Source organism: Gigantopelta aegis, chromosome 10 (genome assembly GCF_016097555.1).
Source record: "Gigantopelta aegis isolate Gae_Host chromosome 10, Gae_host_genome, whole genome shotgun sequence".
NCBI lineage: Eukaryota > Metazoa > Mollusca > Gastropoda > Neomphalida > Peltospiridae > Gigantopelta > Gigantopelta aegis.
In genome coordinates, this window is record NC_054708.1 from 64,735,009 (window position 1) to 64,760,559 (window position 25,551).

The following is a 25,551-nucleotide window of genomic DNA, read 5'->3' on the forward strand; positions in this document are numbered from 1 at the left end:
TAAACCCCGAGATTAGAGCTGCATAACAAAAAAGAAGAAGTTAGTTTAGTTCAACGACACCACTAGAGCATATTGCTTTATTAATCAGAAGCTAATGGGTGTCAAACATTTGATAATTTTGACATATAATCTTTCAGAGGAAACCCGCTACATCTTCCCATTAGTACCAAGGCATGCAAGGGATCTTTTTGTATGCACCATATCATCCCACGGCCTTTGATATATCAGTCGTGTTGCATTGGCCGAAACGGAACATAGCCCAATTTATAATTATCAAAAGATTTATTTTTCTTGTGAAATGTAACGATTTTACCTTGAATTAAATACCCCTATCCCACCCAAAAATAAACAATTTTATTTACTACAAATTATTTTTATAATTTCATTAAACATCGAATAAGGATGTCGTTAAGACGTGACATTAATTTTTGAAATTGACAAAGAACTGGCTGCTATTTTAATGCACGGATATTTTTTTTTTATGTACTTAATGTTTTGCATCATCAATCCTGCCTGTGACGGACAATGGATGGTAGTTCTGCACTACTTTTATTCCCGGTCAGCCGCGGATCCAGTGGGAGCGTGCCGTATATGCATTTGTGTATTTCGACATTTTCCGTAAAGTTACGAAAATTGCCGAAGACGTTACCATAAAAACGCCAATATTCCTTGCAAACTTGCACATGGTGGACATACACGCTATTGAAACATGTTCTTTGTGGTCAAATTTAGTCACCTTCGTTACGAGTGGTCCTTTATGAAATCACACATTTCGCCCCTAGTGCTGTTGTGAACTGTGATATTATCATTTTATGGATTTTATTGTGTTTATTTATCGCCAAATTATTATACTTTCAAAATATAACATTTGCATCACCTTGTGTTTTGTGTTGTTTTTAATACTTTGAAAAAATAATTGGTATACTTTCTTTTGATCGGCAGTTTAAATAGACTTACTGTATAAACACCAACTAAAGTACACATTAATAATCAAAATGTAAGTAACATTTTGCATTTATTTGACTTGCAAGATATTCAGAAAATTATGACATATAACGCGTTTCCGATTGTTGCATTTATACATTCTCATTAATAATCGCAAACTCCTTAATAGGGATCGATTCTCAACGAGTACGGGAAAGTGTATATGTAGGCTAATAGTATAAAATACAATCTGATTACAATTAGTTGTTGTTAGATCCACATGGAATAATGGAGCTAATTTTAATTAGATTGTACAAAATTAATTCAATTAGCCTACACAGCCAGCTGTCTCAAATGACTACTTTTCCATACCCCGTTTTACCAATCGAGAAAGACGTGTCAGCGGATTGTAAACGCCTTGACAAGCAGACCTTTTATCTTTGACAAATCTACTGATTTAATTATATCCACGTTCTTGGTCTTGTCGCAACATCCATTCCAGGCTATCTCCATTCTTCCTCGTGAATCACTATTTCCAGTGTCCACTGAAGCAAAAGCTGATTGGCTATCTAGAATGACGTCATCAAGACAGGCGGCCGCCATGGCAAATTCATCCGCCAAATGATATCCATGTTGTATGTCCGTATAATCAATCTGACCGTTGCTGCTGTCGGGATCTTTGTTACCCATATACCATCTCTGTATGATGCTGTGCTCCACGACTCTAATAAACTTAGCAACTTCTGATGACTTCGTCACAAGTTCCTCATACCAATTCTGAAATAAAGGTACGGGGTATGTAGCTTTATTGTAAAGTAAATCGCCGCATTATACACAACAGTTTTCTGCACGGGTGTTCGGGTCATGATTGGAGTTTATGAGTGTTTAATTAGTACCAGTCGTACTCGCTACTGTATTGCAGGTCGTCTTTACATAGCCTACAAGAGGCCTATATTGACTAGTCAATATACTAGTAAATACACTGTAGGCTATGCAAAGACGACACGCAATTCTTCGGATACACAAATGTCATTATGTTACGGATAACACTATGTTATTTTCCCATCCGGAAATATATCCGCGCAAGTAGTCTGCTGTTTGACTGTGATTATTTCATGGAAGACGGCTTTGAAGAGGCAACTTTTATACTGAAGTTGACAGTGGAGAGAATGCAGTTTGCAAACGTGTAACTTGTTTACATTGAAGACTTGTGGTAATTCTTTTTTGTGTAAAATGGGTGTGGGTTTAGTGGGTGTGTTTATTTAAATCAATGTCCTGGGAGAAAGCTGGACAACAGGGGTTGTCCTTTTCAGGATATGTTTCACCGGGCCCAGGCAGGCAAAGGTGCATACAAAAATCAACAGGCTTATTGACGCAGTGTTCATGTGGCCCTTAACTTGTTGTAAGTAGTATATAATTTCTTCTTTAATATTATATATATATATATATATATATATATATATATACACACACACACACACACACACACACACAGACAGACACATATACATATATACATACATACATATACAGTGAAATCTCTCAAAACCGGACCCTCAGTAAACCGGAATTCCCTCAAAACCGGATGTTTTACAGTCCCTTTTTAAACATTGAGACAGAAATTAACCTCTCTAAACCGGATCCCTCTTAAAACCGGACATTTGTCTTGGTCACAAGGGTGTCCGGTTTAGAGGGGTTTCACTGTACATACATATATATATATATATATATATATACATATATATACATACACATGTATATACATATACATACATATACACATATACGCATACATACACACACACACGTACACACACACACACGTACACACACACACACACATATATATATATATATGAGAGAGAGAGAGAGAGAGAGAGAGAGAGAGAGAGACACACACACACACACACACACACACATACAGTAAGGTTCAGGAAAACAATACATGAGATAAATGAGAGCTCATAAGCTAACACCTTAAGCACTCCAACGTTTGATCTTTTTGCAATTAATGATTTTCATAGAACAGAAATACAACGATGTATGTTCTTATTGCTGTTTCACGAGTTACTTCACAAAATTTAATATTAACCAGAATGCCGATTTCAAATTTTGATTAATGGTTTCATTGCTTACAAGGGCAGTGCTTGACGATTACTGGGATCAGTATCTGTACTCGTATTGGTAAATGTTGCCATAGTTTATAGATACATTTGTATGATCACATTAACTACAATCGATGGTGCACTGTTTATCATGCAGATGCTCATCGGTTGCTACATGAAATCCTTCGTGAATTTTTATGTGCTAATTTTATGTTCAAAAGGCCCAAGGCGAGAAACTGCAATATAGTAAAATCAATCACAATCCTTGAGTTGAATAAGATATTTTACACAGACTATTCACAGCATACAATGCCGACCTGGAAGTGAATATTTTGCTACCTATACCAATACCCATTGTTGAAATAAACTCAAGATTCAAAAGTACCTGAGAAATTACTCGAGAAGTCGGTCTTGATTATTGACGGACAAGCATTAGTTCAAAGTCCAAAACACAAAGGGAATAAAATGTTTGAGAAATATGCTGACATATTGTATTTGATCGCTACAAGTCTTTGTTAAGCAAACCCAATGCACAAATGAGTGATATACAAACCCGTAAGAAGAATGCCAATGCCTCACACTGAACAGAAAGCAATGTTAAATTTCCTATTTGAAACTTTTCTTTAAACTTTGCATTGAATGTAAAATGGGTGGGTGGTTTCACCGATGACGATGCAGTGTAGAGTAGTAACACTGCGTTGAATGTTGAATAACCAAAGACCAAGCACTGGGAATCCGATACCAGAATAGTAGTTCATGCAATTCATTGTTCAAAACTATTCAACTAAATATTATTGCTGTAGATTAATAATTAATAAGACACTGATATCCTGTTGGTTTTTGCTTTTTCACATGTCAAATATCCATGTAACAATTGGACAATTTTCGGAAAACCATTCCTATAAATATAATACTGGAAAACACACCTCCAATCTAATTAAAATTAGCTCCACTATTACATGTGGATCTAACAGCAGCCAGTTGGAGCTCATGTCCACCAATCAAAACCTTACTTGCAGAAACATCAGGGGTTCAAAAATCCCATCGCCCGACGCCCGTGCCAAGTGGAATTTTCATGCCGGGCTAGTAATTATGTTAACTGCATATGCCCGATGACAAATGACTAATGTAACACCTAACATCTTTTTAAAATTTTGTTACAAGTCTCGGTAAAACCTTTAGAAAGAGTTCCGATCGTGCGAGCATTTACATAGATGTAAGGAGAACGAACCCTAATCCTAAATGCTGGAACGATCGAAACTCTTGCCAATGTGTTGACACACCAAAACGGAAAACAATGTGTTAAAAAGTTTGATGAGTTACTCCCCTTCTACTATCGACTAAGATCGGTAATTTCCGTCGCTGAACGTTCGACTGAATTCATACAAGCAATCGGTTCGATGATCTTGAAACTTAGAAATAACATCCAATACGCTTTACAGAGCTCTCATAAAAATAAAGTATACATGCCTTGTGTGTGCAATCATAATGTTTAATACTTGCAAACATGGTAAATGAGGTGGGATACAGTTTAAAATTGACATATTCAAATTAAATTAGACATTAACGTGGTTCCGGAATCTGTCTTTGCAAATGAACGGGGGCGTAAAGCAAGTTTATAATGTCCGAGTTACCTTGAACAGAGCATAATTATCATGAACTGTAATTCTTATAAAAGTTGCAAGACATTTTAATTTAGATAGAATAAACCGTGTAGCAGAATATATTTAATGTGTTTGTTTTTTCAGTACTTTACAAATGTAAATCTACGTTCGTGTAAAATTAACGGGTAAGGTGAAGTTATATTTCATTAGCCCCATGGGCGTACATGGGGGGGGGGGGGGGGGGGGGTCGATGGGTTCGACCGACCCCCCCCCCCCCGAAATCGCTTTTTTTATAATCTAATATATCTGACATTGATATCTGACATTATTATATTTACTCAACATAGAAATATATGCCCAATATCTCTGCAATCTATTTTGGAACCCCCCTTTTCAAAATCCTATGTACGCCCATGAGCCCTAGGTCATAATCGTGTGGTGCGATACCCTCTAAACATATACTACTCAAAAGAATTTAAGGGTCAGACGATATTTTCGACATTATTTTTTGAATGTCAATTATATTAGCTAGACCATAATGTCATGCATGGTATTGTTCCATTTTGACGAAAGTGGGTCTAAGCAACCCATAAATGAATTAAAATCCACTGTCATTGACACTGTCGACTAGTTCTAATGGCGAAAACATGCTTACATTTGCACGTAAATGAGGGCGAAAGCGAAAGGTCTGCTAAGTGCCCATAACTTGCTTTTTTCACAAAGCGCTTCATTTGCACGCTTTGCACGTGTATTCCATGTTCCCAATGCTGAATTTCCGTATAACTGGAGTTTGCGTTCGTGTACGGTGCAAACTCCAAATTCGACAATGGTACGACTTCAACTGACTATCGAAGATCGAGGAAGGGCTATTGCTTGGCTTCAGGATGGCAATACGCAAACAAATGTTGCTCTTAGACTTGGTGTCAGTCAGAGTGTCGTTGGCCGACTGTGGCAACGGTACCAAGCAACGAATTCTGTTCGAAATCGTCCACGTTCGGGAAGACCCCGAAGCACTACAAATAGAGAGGACCGCTACATCACCAATATGGCTCTACGTCAACGCACAACCACTGCACGCCGATTACGTGACAATCTGCGGACTGCGACTGGAACTCGAGTGTCTGATCAAACCATACGCAATCGTCTGAGAGCCAATAATCTACGCTGCCGTCGCCAGGCTGTTCGACCACCACTCCTACCACGTCACAGAACGGCCAGACGTCACTGGTGCACGCTTCATCTGCGGTGGCAACGTGTTCAGTGGGGTCGAGTGATGTTCACTGATGAGTCCAGGTTTAGTCTCCAGTTCAACGACGGTCGGGTTCGTGTCTACAGACGTCCTGGGGAGCGCTTCGCTGACGACAACGTCACCGGTTCGGTGGTGGCAGCGTCATGGTGTGGGGCGGCATCTCTATCCACCACAGGACCCCCCTCTATGTGGTGGATGGCAATCTGAATGGAATCCGCTATCTGAATGAGATTATCCGGCCGTTGGTTCTCCCAGGCCTTCAGCAGATTGGCATCGGGGCAGTTCTGCAGGATGACAATGCCAGACCCCACCGCGCCAGGGTGGTAACGGACTTTCTCAGACAAGGTATCGCCAGGATGGATTGGCCAGCATATTCGCCTGACTTGGCCCCAATAGAGAACGCCTGGGACGAATTAGGCAGGAGAGTTCGGGATAATCATGCCCCTCCGGCCAACCTTCATGATCTGGGTCAACTTCTTATGGCAGAGTGGCAGGCCATTCCCCAAGAGTTCTTCAGACGTCTGATCAACAGCATGAGGCAACGATGTGTCGAGTGTATTCGCGCCAGGGGTGGATTCACACACTATTAAACGAATGTTCTAATGTGTAAAATCCATGTTTGACAACCTTCAACTTTGACAGCATGTCATGTGACTTTCGTGTATACAGTGACGTTTTTTGTAAATATGGAACAATAAATAAAAAAATTGGTGTAGTTTACATCATCAATCTAATACACTCTGAAACTTATTTGGTTATAAATGTTTGACCCTTAAATTCTTTTGAGTAGTATACATGAATATATTCTCATTTTTTTCTGCTTTATTAATAGTTTTTAAACAAATAAATTATGCTCAATAAGTTAAAAATACAAGGCTGCAATCGATGTACACCCCCTTCCCGGTTGTTGTTTACCAAGCCTGAACTATTTAACAACATAACATAGCTCATGTTTACTTTGAGCCCAGCCACGACTGTTTGCGAGAGACATTGCCAGAGAAGTGTTTTGGGGCACAAAATGTTAAATAATATACACACAATAATGACACATGGGCCAAAATCCCTAAACATTTTTGAACCAATGCCAGCCATAAAAGAATGGCTCACGAGTGGAAAGGGATCTCACAACATCCACGGCCATACAAGTGGTCACTAAGGCATACATCGACACAATAATTATATTGAGATGAACAAGTGGACACTACCAAACAAATAACAAAGTTTAAATCAACAAATGGACACTATTTAAAAATAAAATTTAAATCAACAAATAGAGAAGACCGTTGATACTACTGGACAGACATATACATTTAGTATTTCCTAGGTAAGTGTTGTAATCTATTGGCAAAATTCTTTATTTGTGCAATTAAACCAATTACTTTCAAGATTATTACACTATTAAGCACTGTATTAAAATAAATAGGAGTAACACAATTGGTTACCTTAAGAAGTATAGGCAAGTGAAAAAATATATGGGACAAGTGAATATCTGATTGGCACTTGCCCTGTGGCAAGTAATTTTTTAAAAATATTTTGAACCCCTGAACATGCCTGTGATTTGAAAATAATTTGAAAACATTCCGAATTATCCCGAGCGTATACGACATGTTTTAATTTTAATAAGATTGCTAACAGCACTGCGTAAACTACTATGTCCAGGTAACATTTCGTATGTAAATAATAATTTAAATATTGACCAATCACACTTCGCCTTTTATAACGTTATTTGGGAGCATACAAATTCTAAAAATATCGGGCGAGTCTATTTTAGTGGCCGCAGTACAGCGAACCATACCAATACGTACGGGATTTGTTATCAGTCTTCAATTTTACATTACAAATTATTTATTTATTAAAAAAAACCCCAACTAAATCAGTCTTCAGGTTTATATTACAAATTATTTATTTTATAAAATAAAACATGTTTTAAGGCATTCGTAATTCACACAAAACATGTCGTATATGCTCAGGATAATTCGGAATGTTTTCGAATTATTTTCAAATCACTGGCAGGATTCTGCAAGTAAGGTTTTGATTGGTGGACATGAGCTCCATCTGGCTGCTGTTAGATCCACATGTAATAGTGGAGCTAATTTTAATTAGATTGACACACCTCTTAATACCAGAATGTTGAGATTGGTTGCTTTTCGTGCTCTGAAATACAATATTATTATTTCATATGTTATAGTATTTCAAGGGAAATTAAACAATTCTGAAAAAAAATGTTGGTTACTGAGAACAAATAGGAATGCAATAAACAATTAATTAGTAAAGTGTATAATCTAACTGTAGACAGTGGAGACAAAGTAGGAAATGTTCTACCTGGGAAATTGAAAGATCCAAAACGTGATTTTCGCAGATAAAAGAGCCTACTTGTGTGATGTCATTACCATACAAAACAAGCTTACATGTACCACTCTAGACCTTCCATCACCTTCAGCAGTGGACTGACTCGTATGGACGAATAACCTATGAATGCCATCTGATTCAGTTACCAGTTTGTGTTCAAGTATTAGAAAAGTTGCTGCTGTTAAACAACCCTTTCACTAAATACCCATACATGTTAAAATAATCTTAGCATAATATTTGGTGTAATAAATAAAAAATACAGTAATGTACGTTTTGGACGATATATTTCCAACCATTGCAACTAGTTATGATATGGCGGCCATCTTGAATCATACCAAACACGTTGAACGCATTTGTGTTGTATGCTGCGATACATTTTTGCATTTATATATCAATTGAATATCAATTTTATGACAAATGACCACCATTTTGTTTTCCAACTTTTTTATAAATTAAATACATCCACATATATGTTAATGTCAAAACAAATCCTATAAAGATCGTTGGGAAGGAAGGAAATGTTTGTATTTAACGACACACTCAAAACATTTTATTTACAGTTATATGGCGTCAGACATGATTAAGGACCACACAGGTATTGAGATTAGCAGCAAGGGATCTTTTATATGCACCATCCCACAGAGTAGTACATAACACGGCCTTTGATATACCAGTCGTGGTGCACTGGGTGGAACGAGAAATGGCCCAATGGGCCCACCGACGGGAATAGATCCCAGACCAACCGCGCATTGAGCGAACGCTTTACCACTGGGCTACGCCCCTCCCCCCCAAAAAAAAAGAAAAAAAAAGAAAAAGAAAAAAAAAAAGATCGTTGGGATACCAGTTACATACTTTTTATTAGGCAATTTTTCGGCTTTTTGTTTTCGGCCATTTTGAATTATGAAACGTAATTTCTCAGATGGCCAACATATATTATTTATATATTTTTTTTTTTAATTCAGCATATCAAAATTAGGTTAAAAATCTATGTTGGACCAAATCCTAAAACAAATGCCCGTACATGTCATATTTCTGGAAAATGGGACCTGACTATAATAATTAGGCCACTTACCCATGGAAACATTTGGTCAATACAGAGTTCCCAACAAGCGATGGTAATTGGGCATCCTAGGTCACTCAGCACAATATGTGCCGCTTCCGGGTCCATGTAAAAGTTGAACTCAGCAGTCGGGGTGATGTTACCTATCCCTGATAATGAGACGCATCGTTCTAATTATATAACATGTTAATTCAACTTTAATGACAGAATGAATCTGACCCGGAGCAGACCCCTGGCTATCCAGAGGCCGGCCCCGAGCCAAACATGCTCGAAGCTCTAGTGGCATGGAAACATGTAAATACCGTACCCGAACCCGACAGAATGAATTTAGTATCTAATATAATGTACGAGGTTTGAGTGCCAATGGTGGCAAGTAGGGTAGTAGCTCGAGTGTCCTCTAGCCATGGTCTACACTTTGGCCATGCCTAGAGCACACTCGAGCTAGTAGTGCAGTTGCCACCTCCTACCCCGTCACCTAAATAAATAACCAAACTAAAACAAAACAAAACAACAGCCCCCCTCCCCAAAAAAGCAAAAACCAACAAAAAACAAAAACCAAAAAAACCAAAAAACCCCAACCCAACCCAAACAAACAACAAAAACAGAAAGAAAGAAATGTTTTATTTAACGACGCACTCAAAACATTTTATTTACAGTTATATGGCGTCAGACATATGGTTAAAGACCACATAGATATTGAGAGAGGAAACCCGCTGTAGCCACTTCATGGGCTACTATTTTCGATTAGCATCAGGGGATCTTTTATATGCACATCCCACAGACAGGGTAGTACACAACACGGCCTTTGATATACCAGCTGCGTGCATTGGCTGGAACGAGAAATAGCCCAATGGGTCCACTGACGGGGATCGATCCCATACCGACCGCGCATCGAACGGACGCCTTACCACTGGCCTACGTCCCACCCCATAACAAAACCAAAAAACCAACAAAAAAACCCACAACAAAAATAAACAACTACAACTAAAGAAAATCAACAACAAAAACCTCCCCCCCCAAAAAAAAAAAAAAAACCTCCCCCCCAAAATACAACAACCAAAAAACAACCCAAAAACAACCACAACATAAAAAAGCGCCTTTTTGGTTTACATGTACTTTTTAGGGTCTAACAAGAAAAGAACCTTATTAATACGCCCCAATCCTATGCAATGTCATTATTATTATAAAAAAAATTATCGGTAAAACAATAACTAAAATTAAGCAAAAAACAGGTTTACAGAAAACTCCAACCTAAATGTCAAAGGATAGGATCTAGCTCAGTTGGTAAAACGTTCGCTTGAGGTTTTTGTAAAGAAGAAGGCCCATCCCGACCACAGCCCAGCGACTGGTATATCAAAGGCCATGGTATCTGCTGTTCTGTCTCTGGGAAAGTGCGTATAAAAGATCCCTTATTGCTAATGGAAAAATTTAGCGGGTTTTCTCTGAAGACTATTGCTAGAATTATAAAAAAATTGAGATTCAATAGCCGATGATTATTATCAGCATGCTCTAGTGATGTTGTTAAACAAAACAGACGTTACGTTCTTTCCACGTGGTCGGTCTAGGATCGATCCCCGACGGTTGGCCCATTGAGTTATTTCTCGTTCTATCCAATGCGCCACGACTGGTATATCAAAGGTCGTGATATGTGCTGTCCTATTTATGGGATGGTCGCTAATACTTATATGTCAAAATTACCAAATGTTTGACATCCAATAGCCGATAATTAATAAATCAATGTGCTCTAGTGGTGTCCTTCGTTAAATAAAACAAATTTTAACTAAAGAAGTGTCAATAAGAAGATAGGTTTTCATTGTTGAAACTATGACGGAATCTTAAAGCTGTATCCTAACCAGACGCGTGCGACTCGAGCGTTCGCTTGATGTGCGGTCGGTCTAGGGTCGATCCCCGTCAGTGGACCCATTGGACTATTTCTCGTTCCAGCCAATGCTCCACAACTGATGTAACAAGAAAGAAGAAAGAAAGAAAGAAATGCTTTATTTAATGACGCACTCAACACATTTTATTTACGGTTATATGGCGTCAGACATGGTTAAGGACCACACACATTTTGAGAGAAAACCCGCTGTCGCCACCTCATGGGCTACTCTTTCTGATTAGCAGCAAGGGATCTTTTATTTGCGCTTCCCACAGGCAGGACAGCACAAACCATGGCCTTTGTTGAACCAGTTATGGATCACTGGTCGGTGCAAGTGGTTTACGCCTACCCATTGAGCCTTGCGGAGCACTCACTCAGGGTTTGGAGTCGATATCTGGATTAAAAATCCAATGCCTCGACTGGGATCCGAACCTAGTACCTACCAGCCTGTAGACCGATGGCCTAACCACGACGCCGGTCTGGTGTAACAAAGGCCGTGGTATGTACTATCCTGTCTATAGGATTGTGCATATAAAAGATCCCTTGCTGCTAATCGAAAAGAGTAACCCATGAAGTGGTGACAGCGGGTTTCCTCTCTCAATATCTGTGTGGTCCTTAACCATATGCCTGACGCCATATAACCGTAAATAAAATGTGTTCAGTGCGTCATTAAATAAAACAGTTCCTTCTTCCTCTCGCATCGCAAGCGTCCGGTTTGATCTAGTTTGGGTAGAATGAAAATACAGGGTTAAAAGTGTTCAAGCTAGCTCATTTTACCCGAATTTCTCCGTTGTTTTTGCCCGAATTTGAGTATTTCCTCCAGGACTCGTACGCTTATGTATATACCAACCCAGGGCCCCTTCCATGAAGCGATCATAGCTATAAGATCACTTTAAGTGCACAACTAAATTATGCACTTTAGTTGGTCAAAGCGCTATGATCGCTTCGTAGACCCCGTCCAGTTAACCATGTTTACTTTTGCTTGCTTGTTTGAGTTTTTAATTTTTTTTTATTATAAACATTGAGTTTTAGTGTATTAGTTCGTTTCCCTTAACCCCAGAGCCCTCCCATAGAAAACATGAAACACCAATAAATATCAACTCATTAATTGTAAACACACTAGGCCGGACCGACCGACCGAGTATACATTAAGTAACATAGTAACACATACTGCTTCACACGGTCACTCAAATTCACCATAATGCAAAATAACAAAAACACCACTTGCCCTGTCGGTCTCCAAGGCTGAATGACACGTTCTACAAACTGCACGTGCAGTATTAACCATACCAAAGCGCCACCAATGGGAGCTACTCCCAAACGAAGGAAAAATTATTTCCGTCTAATTTTCTACGATCAACCGACAGAGATTCCTACTCGAGACAGCGAAGAATGCGGTTGGGTTCAGCGAGCATCGGGGTTTCTCTCCTCCCTCCCCCACCCTTGGGGCCGTGTTTCGCGGGCTTGGTCCTTTGGCCAAGTATCGCGTTGAACACAACGGGAGTTCAGCTATTGTCACCTTGTATTACGGTGACAATAGACCGAAGAGAACGAACAGTAGGAGGAGAAGGCGTCCCAATTACTTCTTTTTTTTAAATATTATTAAATAGTCCGATCCTCTCCTTTCTCTTATTTATTTTTGGACTGTCTTTCTAAAATGCTCCAAATTATATAAATATTCGGCCGAGCAGTCAATTCCTTTTATTTTTGGCTTGTAACTTTTTATTTAATTATTTTTTTAATTCTATTAACTTTTTTTAACTAATTGCTATTTTCAACTCCCCCCCCCCCCCCCGAGTCAGGCCACCGATCTTATCGGAGGTCGGACTCTGGATGGGCGTGTTCGAAACCCTAGTGGTATATGGGCACATTAAATTGTTATCTATCTATCTATCAACCGACAGAAATGACATATATAGTTACCTCTGTAGTTACCTCCCATGACGTAACAACTTTTAAGTCGTTTACCAAAGTCCGGGTCCAGTCTAATCGCCATGGCAATGTTCGTCAGCGGCCCCAAAGCAACCAGTGTAATCTCACCTGAGATAAAAACAAAGTTCAAAATCGACAAAACATGGTTACTACCCATATCACCGGCCATACGAATTATATCACAGGCCCATCGTCATCTAGAAATGTAGTTTGGGTTAACTAGATCCGATACTATAGTGCTTCATTCTAATACCTGTAGATGTTTTGACAAAGTCGGGATTTTCTGTTACGAAAGGAATTTGTTCTAAAAATGTTGCCCTGATTTTCGCATTAAAAGCATTATATATAGCATTAAATAACACAAAATCGACCATTATAATTACCTGTGTGTGTGTGTGTGTGTGTGTGTGTGTGTGTGTGTGTGTGTGTATATATATATATATATATATATATATATATATATATATATATATATATTAAATAGCAATTAACCTATCTCAAGTTCTCAAGTAATAGAAAACCTCCAAAGAATATAATACGAGTTTTCCAAACTTAGTTCTATTTCTGCCTTGAAAACAAATGCTAAATTCCATTGTAATGGGATGGTAATGGCAACACCTGCTGCGTGCGTGCGGGGGGGGGGGGGGGGGGGGGAAGACGTGGCCTCCCTCTTATTCTGTCATCCGGTATGACTCGTATTTCCTGAGTGTTTTATTCTCGTCTGACCTGGATGCACTCTTGACAGATGAAGCAGGGCCTGGACGCCATGTTGTGTCTTAATGATCGACTCGTCTGGTGGGTTGGGGTCAGGGACGTCGCCGAAACCATCAATGCCGTGGTAGTTGTAATCCGGATTTTTCTTTCCTCCCATTAGTACCACCTCACACCCACGGTAGATCGGAATCTGAATGGTAATAACAAAGAGAACATAAAACAAACAATTAAAAAAAAAACTATAATTAAAAAACCCCAACTCTCAACCAACAAAAACAAAACAAAACACAACATGTTGACGCGGTTAGACGGCCAGACGGAAATCATCGTTTACATGACCCACTTAATGCGTTGCATGAAAGACAAAAATACCGCCACCCACACAAAGCTAAAGGACTAAACCACATATGACCCAAACAGACTGGGCGTGGGCCGGACGTGCCTGAACCTAGTTTGGCTATAAAGTTAAATATACCACTGGAGCAGATTGATTTATTAATAGTCGGCTACTATGTCAAACATTTGGTAATTCTGACATATAATCTTATAGAGGAAACACGCAACATTTTTCCATTAGCAGCAAGGATTTTTTTTTTTATGCACCATCCCACAGACAGAATAGCACATACCACGGCCTTTGATATACCAGTCGTGGTGCACTGGCTGGAAAAAGAAATATCCCAATGAGTCTACTGACGGGGATCGATCATAGACCGACCGCGTTTCAGGCGAGAGCTTTATTACAAAGAGATAAAGACAATTGAAAATCTTGGTTCAAATGTTACCCATTATGCGTTGCATCCGATCCAAAAAATACCGCCACCGACAACATTTGACTCACATCAAGTCGGTCGACCACTCGAAGCAGGCGTAGCAGGTTTTTAGCAACTTGAGCGGCTGAAGTGTTTCCAGTCACTGTCGTCAAGCCAATGACGTCAACCCGAGGAGCCGCTAGAGCCATCAAGATGGCGTGCGCATCGTCCACTCCAGCGTCCGTGTCGATCACAAATAGCTGCTTCCGGTCGGCCATAACCAATTTTACGTTTTCCGGATGTCGATTCAAAAGACTGTTATGATCTACTTAAAAAGAAATAAGAATAGAAATGCTTATCGGGTAGTTGTCATGCTACTAATGACCAAACACTGGTTAAACCAGTTATTACTGATGGGAACTACCTTTTCATGAGTATCATTAGACAATTCTGAAAGATGTTTGTTTTCACAATGAACTAGTATATTTTATCATTAAAAATATGTGCATGTATATATATATTTTAAGGTGTAGAACTGCAAACAAGATAATTGCCAAACAGGAGATTCGTTGGCATCATCCTGATACCACCCTCATCAAAACGAACTGGAACTTACGTACGTCAATACGACTATCAATACGACCTAAGCATCCCTTCCCCACCTCGTCCACTACCATATTAGACAAATAAACAACAACAATAACAAAAAGAGCAACGTATTCAATGTAACATATACATGATCAGCTATTAAGTGTATTGTAAATTACCAAACATCCTGAAGATGCAAAAGGGTGTATTTCTAAAAGGTAAAACAAAACCTCGGTATTATTAATATTTTTACGCGCCAAGGTCAGACCAATACAGTGTTATGAGCTTTTACAATCTGACTAAAATCGGCTGTATTGGCTACATCTGCTCCGTTGTCAATCCGGCACTGAGAAGTACAGTACAAAGACTTAGAAGACCCAGTGGTGGATCCAGAAAATCCATTGGGGGGGGGGGGGGGGGGGCGGCAGTGACATGAGGTGGAATGCCACTTTGGGGGAGGTTTGGAGGGGAATCGTAAAACAATGAAAAATGTATGGGGGGGGGCTGCACCCCCCTAGATCCGCCTCTGAGACCAATTACTTTTACATTTCACATCATTCTGTATTTATACTTAAAGAATATTTTGTTTTCAAAAAATTTATCAACAAGTTCTATTTAAAATGTTCGAACTGTGTACCAATCTCTGAAATTTGCATATAGTGAATTATGACGCAAAATGTTGCCTGTTACTAGTTTTACCTTCAAACAAGTGCAAGGAGTTAACAGTATCCGTGTCACTGTGGAGTCCTCCTTCTACTGAACGAAGTCTGCTGTCATCTAAAATAGTTATCAAATTCCAAGGTTCCATAACACTATATCAAATTTCATCTCCGACAATGTTGGCATCCAGACTCCGAACCCCATTGCAATGCCAGATATCTTTGTATGAAGTAACCCATGCATTACACTATAAAACCGCGTGGCATATTAATTGAATCTATTTGCAAGAATATAATACAAAATAAAAGGCCATTAGTTTATATTACAAAGCGACCAGATTAATGGGATTTCTGTCTCTGGCTTATATTCGCTACAAATCATACACATTAGTTTACGCGTATTTTTTAACAGGTTTCATTAAAAAAGGAGTTAAACCCAAAGGAACCAATCTTAGTCCAAACGTAGACTACCCAATACGTTTTATAAAATCCTATTTAGACCAAATTTAGTTAAAAACGTTTTGTTTTGTTTGTTTTGTTTGTTTGGTTGTTGATGTTGGTTTGTTTTGTTTGTTTGTTTGTTGTTGGTTGTTTTTTTACCGAATTTGAAAACAATTCCAAATATTTTGCACCAGTTTCGAATATTTAAGAAAATTCGGATGTGGTAACCTTGATAATAGAAATATTAATATCACCGTCTACCTGAATCTAAATGCTATTCGACCTATGTATGATACGGATGTGTCCGATTTAGTGAAAAGCAACCTGCATGCTTATAATGTACCACAATCTAATATTGACCTTCAGATGACTTATCGTATGCAACATACTGTGGTGAATAGCTTAATCTAAATACGATAACGTACAATGGCAGATCTACTAATTTTTAAAGGGACAGACCCTAGTTTCAACCCATGAAAATTAACACCAAGTTTAGTTAATCTACAAACCTGTAACACATTTGGATAAAGTTACAATTGAGTGAAACAAGTCTGTGACTTTGAAATGGTGAAATTAACCTCTAAAAATAGACTAAAATTGTTACCTCTCAGACGCACGTGCGTTTTTAAAAATATGAGAAATGCTTTTTGTGATATTAAAAACACCAGGATGACCAAAAACACTTCGAATATACGGAAATGGATAATCTAAACAATAAAATGTAAGTAAAGTATGATTTCAGTTATCAAAAACGGCTCTGGTAGTAAAAAAATATGTCTTAGTGTTTAAAATCTGGGGTATGTCCCTTTAAAGGGTGGTGGCTAAATGTTTTTGGGGTCGTAAAATGCAAGGTCAGGGCGCATGCTTCAACGGAAAATTCAAGGAAATAAAACTAAAAAATAAACTAACAAAGAAACAAAAAACCCATCTGATTTATGCAAAGTGTTATATTTTGATTTATTGAAAATGTGTGTAACTTTTTTTTAAAGAAGAGAAGCCGGTCCCCCTCTTGATCCGTTACCGTTTTTCTCTTGCCTTTCAGAACATTGCGGCCAATCGAGCCGAATTTATGAAGTCTGGTTTGTTTGTTTGTTTTGTTTTTGTTTGTTTTGTTTTTAAATAAACGCAGGTGTTTAAGCAATATAAATGTATATAGTTACACTTGAGTAAGACAAACAGCGGAGTAGCAAGTGTCTTCTATAACGATCACTTAAAGATCGGGACCCATTTTAAAGGTCACGTGTGATTACCTTGGAATTTAGCCATATGTGAAGCCTATTTTTCTCTGTTGTAGGTATTATATTATAGCCTTTTATCAAATGATTTAATGCATTTTAAGTTAGTAAACCTATTTTAATGTAATTATGCTTAATACAATTCTAAATAAAATAAATGTTGACATGAACTGTCAATGTTAACAACTTCCAAGATGGCTGACAAAACTAAAAAATGGTCACTAAGTTTAAGATTTTGTCATACGTAAAAAGCTTTTGTTCATTATTATAGAAACCATTTCCTCCTAGCAGATGCATTTACTTAGTTTTAAGTTTGTAAAGCTATGTTAATGTGATATCAATAATACATAACTAGTAAACATCATTATTTATTAAAAAAAACAGTAAAAAAGAATTCAACATGGCTGCTAATATCCAGGTTTAAGAAGCATGAACGTAATTTCTATAGCCTTCTGACTGATAAATTACTTCAGTTGAAGTTATTAAAGATGATTAAACCAGGAGAAAAAACATGTGCGTATTAATTTCACGTCGCTCGCGTCAGTCGCGAAATTTATACGCACGCGTTATTGTCCAGGGGCTTAATTCACTAAAGTCTCGCAACTTTGCGATCTCGCAGTGTAATGCTAAAAGACTTGCAAAGAGGATGCTTTGTTGTCTAGCAGAGCCTAAGAGAGCTTTGTGAATTAGGCCCCAGGTTAGAGTGTGCTTAGTTGGTGTCTGATTTTCTATATACAAGTAAACCATGAAGGAAAAAAAAAAAAGACAGTCATAATAATTATTCAATTTATTGATGTAACAGACATGTTCAGTAATACTAAATAGGCTACTAGTGGGCCAAGTAGCACTAAATTGTTCCGTTTCGACAATTGACCCCTCCGTACGGCGTGATTGACAACCGCGCTGGACCAATCATGTTTCGCGGTTCAAAAACCGCGGGCCCAAATTTGCTTGGACGCCATTAGTAGGTTAGACAACATAATTCTTTTCGATTAGTAACGTTTTTGTATAGTTAGCATTAAAATTAGTTAAAATAATTGTCTCCTCCAAATGAATTATAATCATAGTAAACATATACAGCGATGACAACTATGCGGAGCCTACGATTGACGTAAAATCGGTGTTTTCCTGCGAAAATCCGAAATCCATCAAAATTCAACTGATATATGTGAAGTTTACAATTTTCTATTTCTACATCCTTTTATTCTATTAAGTAGATGTTAATAACAATTACAAAACAATATAATATGAGGTATGAATAATTATATACTTCTCAAAATAAGTTACTAGTAAGCAATGCCAGAAATGTATTAATTTCTATGTATACACATACTTAGGATTGCCTGAAGCTTTTATTATTAAAATACAAATTGGCCTGGCTTTTTTCTATAACATATTGAGGCTTCATTATTCAAATATGGTTAAGTATATGGAGTTTATATACTATGTTCACAAATTTATGAAGATGTCCCTCTGTTCTTAGTACCAACCAATTATAAGTACCTCGGCATGTGTGTTAAAACATTTACAATTCATCTATCTCACAGAAGCTTGTACTATTTTTAAAAACATCTTTGTATTTAAATTGTGCTTAATTTATGTTTATATAATTGACATCAGATATAGTCATCAGGCATATCTAGTACTTGACTTTCTTTCCTATTTCAGTCTTATCATCTGACTCAAATATAATGTCTATTATGTTCACAATATCTGTAATTTCTTATTTTGTCCTCTGGGCCTTTGCTCTTGTTCCTCCCTCAGTATGTCAACAGCTCTTGTTGTCAGATCACAAACCATCCAATTCGGCTTCAGTATTTCTTTGGACATTTCTCAGCCATTTCTATGTGGTTGAGGAATACCCTGGACTTTGTGATATGACTAATACCATATGAGACCATGGCAATTTGCTCTCTTCCAATTTGCTCTATTGGTACAGCATATTTTCAGGGAATATCTACTGGATGAAAGGTTTGCAACTAATCCACAGTAGCATAATAACAGCATTCGTGGTTTGGCACTAAATTTCTCATGTGAAAGGGGTTCTTCCAAGCCACACTTGATCTAAGAAATCCCTACAAAGGTCTTAAGAGACTAGAAGACCTTTTAAATGAAAAAAAGAAAACTCTGCCCTCAGCTTCTTGGGAAGAGGGTTCTATTTGTGAGACAAAGTACATGTTTCAAACGCAAACCATGTCTGAGGGTGTTGTAAAGTGCACAAGAAGATGCAGAAACAAAGATTATACTGCAATGTCTGTACATTGCTGCCATTTCACCATCCCAGATACGGACATTTGTATACACTCAATTTGGCAACAAGAGGCATCTTATAGATGTGCACAGCATCATTAAGGATGCAAAGGAATATGAAAGGAAGTCAAAACTTTCCTAGACAATATTTGATGTAGAAACTAATTATATACACTTGAGCATAAGTTAAGCACAATGTAAATATAAAGGCAAATCTAAAAATATTACAAACACAGACTAGTATAAGATGAACTTCTGTGAGATAGATGACTTGTACATGTAATGCAAAAGACATTAGGCCAAACAAAAAAAATGGTTTGTTTCCGGTCGCCCGACCGACCCTAAATTTTGCCACCGACCCTGAACTTTTTTTTTTCTGCTGGGGTGGGGTGGGGTGGGGTGGGGGGAAGCACACAGAGAAGTTGTGGTCGCGGATCGACAAAGCAGACGACAGAAGTACTCAAGTAGGATAACTCTTACACGTCAGTGTGTGTGTTAAATGGAGATTGAGGGGTGTGTGTGCATGGGGGGGGGGGGGGGGCAGCAGCGATGGTTTTTATACACCCCCACTGAAATTGGAATCATTAACCAGTGTTCTACGTTGCGACCAAAATGTTGGCGTGGCGACCGATTGAATTTATTATTGTCGCCATCTGGCGACTGACTCCAAAAACGTCTAAGTATTAAATTATTTGCCATGTGCGTTCAGAGTCCTAGCAGCGAAAACTAATGAAATTTGTTGACATCATTGTGCAGTCGGAACATTTCACTATTTACGAAGTTGTCCAATTGATCACTGTGAATTCCGTATTAATTGTCGGTACAATTCGGAACTTATCGTTGATTTTAGTAATTTGGCGAAAACAATCCAGATACTTACAACACATTCATAAATGATACAAAATGAGTAGTGTCGCACTGTGGCGAGTAACATTTTAAGCTTGGCTAGTAAATTTTGTTTGTCCACTAGCCAAAGAAGAGTAAGTTATAAAACCGAGTGTAGAACACTATTAATAACACATGCTCTTATTAGGTACCACGGTAATTGGTGACACACGAGATCGCATGACAGTACGGTAACGTGTGTGGCGATTAAACGGCTTTTATTACAAACTGCTAAATACTGTAGGCCTATAGAGGAAAATATATCGTATTATCGTAACTCCAGTCATCTCATACAATGTAGGTTTATTTTCCAAAAACAACAACGTGCGATCTCAACAAAACAATAAAGGATTTCTCGGTACCACATGCACAGACTACAAGTCATCGCATTTTTTCCACATGCAAAGGTGAAGGTCATTTGAAGAAGACTTGGTACAATTTTCGTTGTTCGCTACTGCTTAGGCCTAGTACCCAGAATTTGTTAATATACACGGGTGTAGCCTGTAGGAAGATATAAAAAAGTGGGGTGGGTGGGTACACACACGTATAAAATTAATATATAAACCATCGACGCCGCTTCCTACGCCAGTGATGTAGATAGGCCTATCAACTGCTGAGCATGGGTAATAATTAAATAAACGGAATATTCAAGAATAACCACTAACATTAAACAGTTCACATTTATTTAAGTATTTCAGTTAATTGGGAATAAATTATTTTGAGTGATTTTAGCATGGGTCTGTTCAATAGGCTAATAAACATTAAAACTATAAGTCCGTCCCACAGGGAACGCCTTAGCCCAAGTACTCTGACTGTAAGAGAGCTAGACGGACATTTGAACATAAACACGCTCTCATTATTTATGTCCAAATGTCCGTCTAACTCTCTTACAGTCAGAGTACTCGGGTTAGGAACGCCTATTTTAATACTATGAAATTTACTACAAGTTATTCATTTCTAAGCTGATTGATTTGTAAATTGCACAGAAAATTAGTATTTTTTTGTTATTTCCAATACAAGTTGGACAAATCTGTGAAGTTTTTGTGCAGTCATCTACTGACTGGATAAATCTGTGAACTTTTTGTGCAAACATCTATTGACCAACTTGGACAAATTTGTGCAGTCATCCTCTAACAAAACTGGACAAAGCTGTGAAGTTTCTGTGCAGTCATCTACAGACTTTTATTGGTGAAAGGAATAGTTTGAACTTTTTTTTCCCTGTCTTTTGAAAATGGCATGTGAAACTTAAAACTGACATTGACAGTGAGATTGTTTTTATTTCTCTCTGGCTGCAAAGAGTAAACTAAGATTTTTCAGACAGCTTGCCTTCATGTCTTTCATCTTGAGACTGAGTTTTTCTCTGGCAAACACATTTAAGGTAGGATAACCTTTCTTTGAACTAAAAAAAATAAAAAAATAAAAATCCTACCTACCTACCCTACTTTTTTTGGCCATGTTACCTGAAACAAACTTCTTTTTGTTTTTGGCCTTATGGTAGGTACACAAAACTGATGCTTTAAATTTTTAACACTGGTGTTTAGTAAAGAGGGACATATTCATAATATTGATGCACATACATGTATACTCAACAAAATTAATTAAGGGCTAGTAAACCTTTTTATATTATAATATAATTCTTTGTTACTGTCATATTATTTTAGCATGTTTTGGTCATATATATGGCTTCTATACATTGTTACAGTAAACTTTTACTGGTTATACACGCAAAAAACACTGGGTATTACACATTTGTTCAGAATGTTTTTTGTCATTGTGTTCCCTCAAAATTGTTATTTAAGTCATTAAGTTTAAGAACATGCCACAATGCTGACAACTTTCAATGGAAGAAGTTGTATTTTCCCCCATATTTAAAGGAAAATGCTAAAATATGTATTGGACCTTAATTAATTTTGTTGAGTATAGTATAGGCAGATATATTGAACCATATTTGAATAATGCTGCCTCAGTATATTAAATAAGTGCAATTTTTAATAGTAAAAGATTCAAGCAGCCCAAAATATGTGTAAATATAGAAAATAATGCATTTCAGGCATTGCTTAACTTTTGCCAATGAGTATATCATTATTCATACCACATATTGCATTGTTATTTGGTTTGTTACTATTAACATCTAGTATAGGATGAATATCATTAATTTTGGCCTTATATCTGTTAAAAATTTATATGGATGACAAATTTATCACTATATTTAATTTTTCAATATAGTGTTTTGGAATACAAAATGTGCAACGGTACCCCCATTCAAATGGCAATATATTTTTTTAATCCACGAACATTTTTGCTGCAGACAAGCAGATATTAAATTCATATATAATGAGGTATCTAAAAATACTTGTCTAAAAAAATCCCGGGGAGGGGGGAGGGTTTCGGTATCTGGCCCATGGACTAAGTCAGACGAATGGCCAAAATAAAAGTTTTGGCAAGACTTCCGATTGTTCCTGCATTCAGTTAATTTAGGCTTAAGTTAGGTTTAGGGTTAGTGATAGTATTAACAAGCATGCTGGAACGTTTGGAAGTGTTAGCTTTTTTTCCTTTTCTTTTTGTTTGCATGTGTAGGTGTGAGTGTGTGTATGTGCTTTTGTGTGTGTGTGTGGAGGGGGGGGGGGGGGTGGTGGTGAGGGAGTAACCTATATGGTTGTGAGCTTTAGGGGGATAAGGAAGTATTGTCTGGAAAGTTATAAATTAGGCAAATTTTATGTAGGGACCCTGAAATGTTTTGAAGCAATCAGAACAGATCTGCCGGTTACGGTTTCTCAGTTTGATTCGATTTAAGCCAGTGCATCACGACTAGTATATCAAAGGCTGTGGTATGTGCTATTCTGTCTGTTGGGTGGTGTATATATATATATACATGTATATGTATAAAAGATACCTGGCTACTAATGTAGCAGGTTTGCACTCTAGACTATACATGTCAAAAGTACAAAATGTTTGACATCCAATAGCTGATGATTAATAATTCAATATGCTCTAGTGGTGTCTTTAAACAAAACAAACTTTAACTTATCCATTAGTCCCCCTCCACCCCACCCCTCAATTAAAACAACCCAATTTTACCATAATATATATTGGGTAATTTATAATAAATACTGGTAAGACATTTTATTATTCCTTTCTTGTTATTCTTAGAATTTTCAACTTAATGGTTTCTACCAGAGGCTACTGAGGTTAAACTTATGTACCCTAAAATCTTGGAAATTAATAGATATATTTTTTAATGTTTAGATAAATGATAGTATTAAAAGAACTGCTGTTTATAAATGGTCATGTGCTTAAAATGTAATGTCCTAACCTTAATTTCAAAACATTTCAAACCCATAACCACCTATATGAGGCACTTACATCTGTTTTGTTTTTATTACCTACCCTAAATATGATTTTCTTTTTGAGACAGTAGTTTTGTTTTTCATCATTATTTTATACCCCAAATTTGAGCAAAGCGTAGGCATTTTTCTTCTTTCACATGTCATCTTATATGTAGCTTTGTGCAACTTTCTAAGAGAAATCAAATAACATCATCAAAGTTAAATACATTGTTCACTACTTTTCTTAATTTACTGCAATACTTTTTAATTTTATACTTTGTTTAGTCACATTGATTTTGTTTCCTGTTAAAAAAATGTTTTCCTAAAATTAAATTAAATTTTAAATTAATACAACAATATGTAATTAAGTTACAGACTAACGTACTTCTTCAAATGGATGTGAAATACTTAACATGTTTGTTTTTATATATTTCAGCAACTGGACCAATGGATGTGGAGTCATTGATTAGATGTCGAAAATGGGATTCTGAAGACAAACTATTAAACAAATTACATTGCATCTTGATATTGAGAACAGACTGATAAAAATAATAGAACAGTTTCAACTGATATGTGAAAGAAAAAAAAATGGGGCAGGGGATGGAATCGCTGCTGAAAATGAAACACTTTCAACAATTTCATTTAATACAATATTTTTTTTTGTGTGTTTGACATATTGCTGCTAAGGAGTAATTCAGACTTCCAAGACTTGGGATTCAGTTTGACACCACCCATCAAATGGTAATCCTTAATTGCTCAGCTGACTACAAGTTTCGAGGATAATGATTTGGAGATGGATGCCACAGAAAGATACATTTTTGAATAAATATATTTACCTGTACCAGATTGCATGGGGATTAATATGTAAAGACCCTCTCTTTGAGAGAAAAAAGAAAATGTTAGGACGTATTCTCATAATAAATATTAAACAAATTGTGCAAACTGCAATCTGTGGTTTAGTTTCATGTTTTATATATATATATATATATATATATATATATATATATATATATATATATAATTTTGCCTCTCTTTATTTTGGTATAAATATGTACATTTTTTTAATAAAATTTTTATTTTGTATTATTATTATTGTTCTGTAGGCATGGGTTGTCTTATAATATTTATTACTATTTTTTATCTGCTTATGCCTCTAGAACAGATAAAGCTTTGTGAGTACATTTTGTGTGACAGTAGGATAACTAATGGGTGGGGGGTGTAAGATGGGGGGGGGGGGGCAGAAGCTTCAAGATTGATTCCCAACAGTTGTTGCCACAACACATGAGTTTATAATTTATTTAAACACTTGTACTGTAGTACAGTATGAAATGTCAGATATTTGGGGCTAGCTAGATTTTCATGCCAAAATGGATTTTTTTGGACTACTTTTGTTAATTAGGATATGCTGAATTCAAAAAAGTTGGGTGCCATTTTTTTCACGTGCATTTTCAGCCACCATTTTGGATTTCAAAATGGCCACCATTTTTATTATTTGGGGGGAAAATACCGTAACTTACTAACTACAGAGAACTGTTTTTTGGATGAAATTGCTAAATTTTGATGATAGGGAACATTCATAAAAGCATTATTTTTAATTAT

The 25,551-nt window shown here is 37.1% G+C and overlaps 1 protein-coding gene across 7 annotated transcripts in view; it reads right to left on the reverse strand.

The window, feature by feature from the left end:
- Positions 1-983: 983 nt before the first annotated feature.
- LOC121382737 (probable uridine nucleosidase 2) overlaps positions 984-25,551 on the reverse strand; it is a 36,366-nt gene continuing 11,798 nt past the window's right edge. For 3 of the 7 annotated variants that reach the window (XM_041512305.1, XM_041512303.1, XM_041512304.1), the window contains exons 2-7: positions 15,856-15,933; positions 14,658-14,896; positions 13,829-14,006; positions 13,094-13,210; positions 9,304-9,440; positions 984-1,701 (exon numbers count right to left, since the gene is read on the reverse strand). In XM_041512305.1, coding sequence (XP_041368239.1) covers positions 1,324-1,701; positions 9,304-9,440; positions 13,094-13,210; positions 13,829-14,006; positions 14,658-14,846 — 999 coding nt within the window. In that variant the 5' untranslated portion in view covers positions 14,847-14,896; positions 15,856-15,933 and the 3' untranslated portion in view covers positions 984-1,323. The remainder of the gene's footprint in view (positions 1,702-9,303; positions 9,441-13,093; positions 13,211-13,828; positions 14,007-14,657; positions 14,897-15,855; positions 15,934-25,551) is intronic. The other 4 variants (XM_041512306.1, XM_041512307.1, XM_041512308.1 and 1 more) reach the window with 3 other exon arrangements.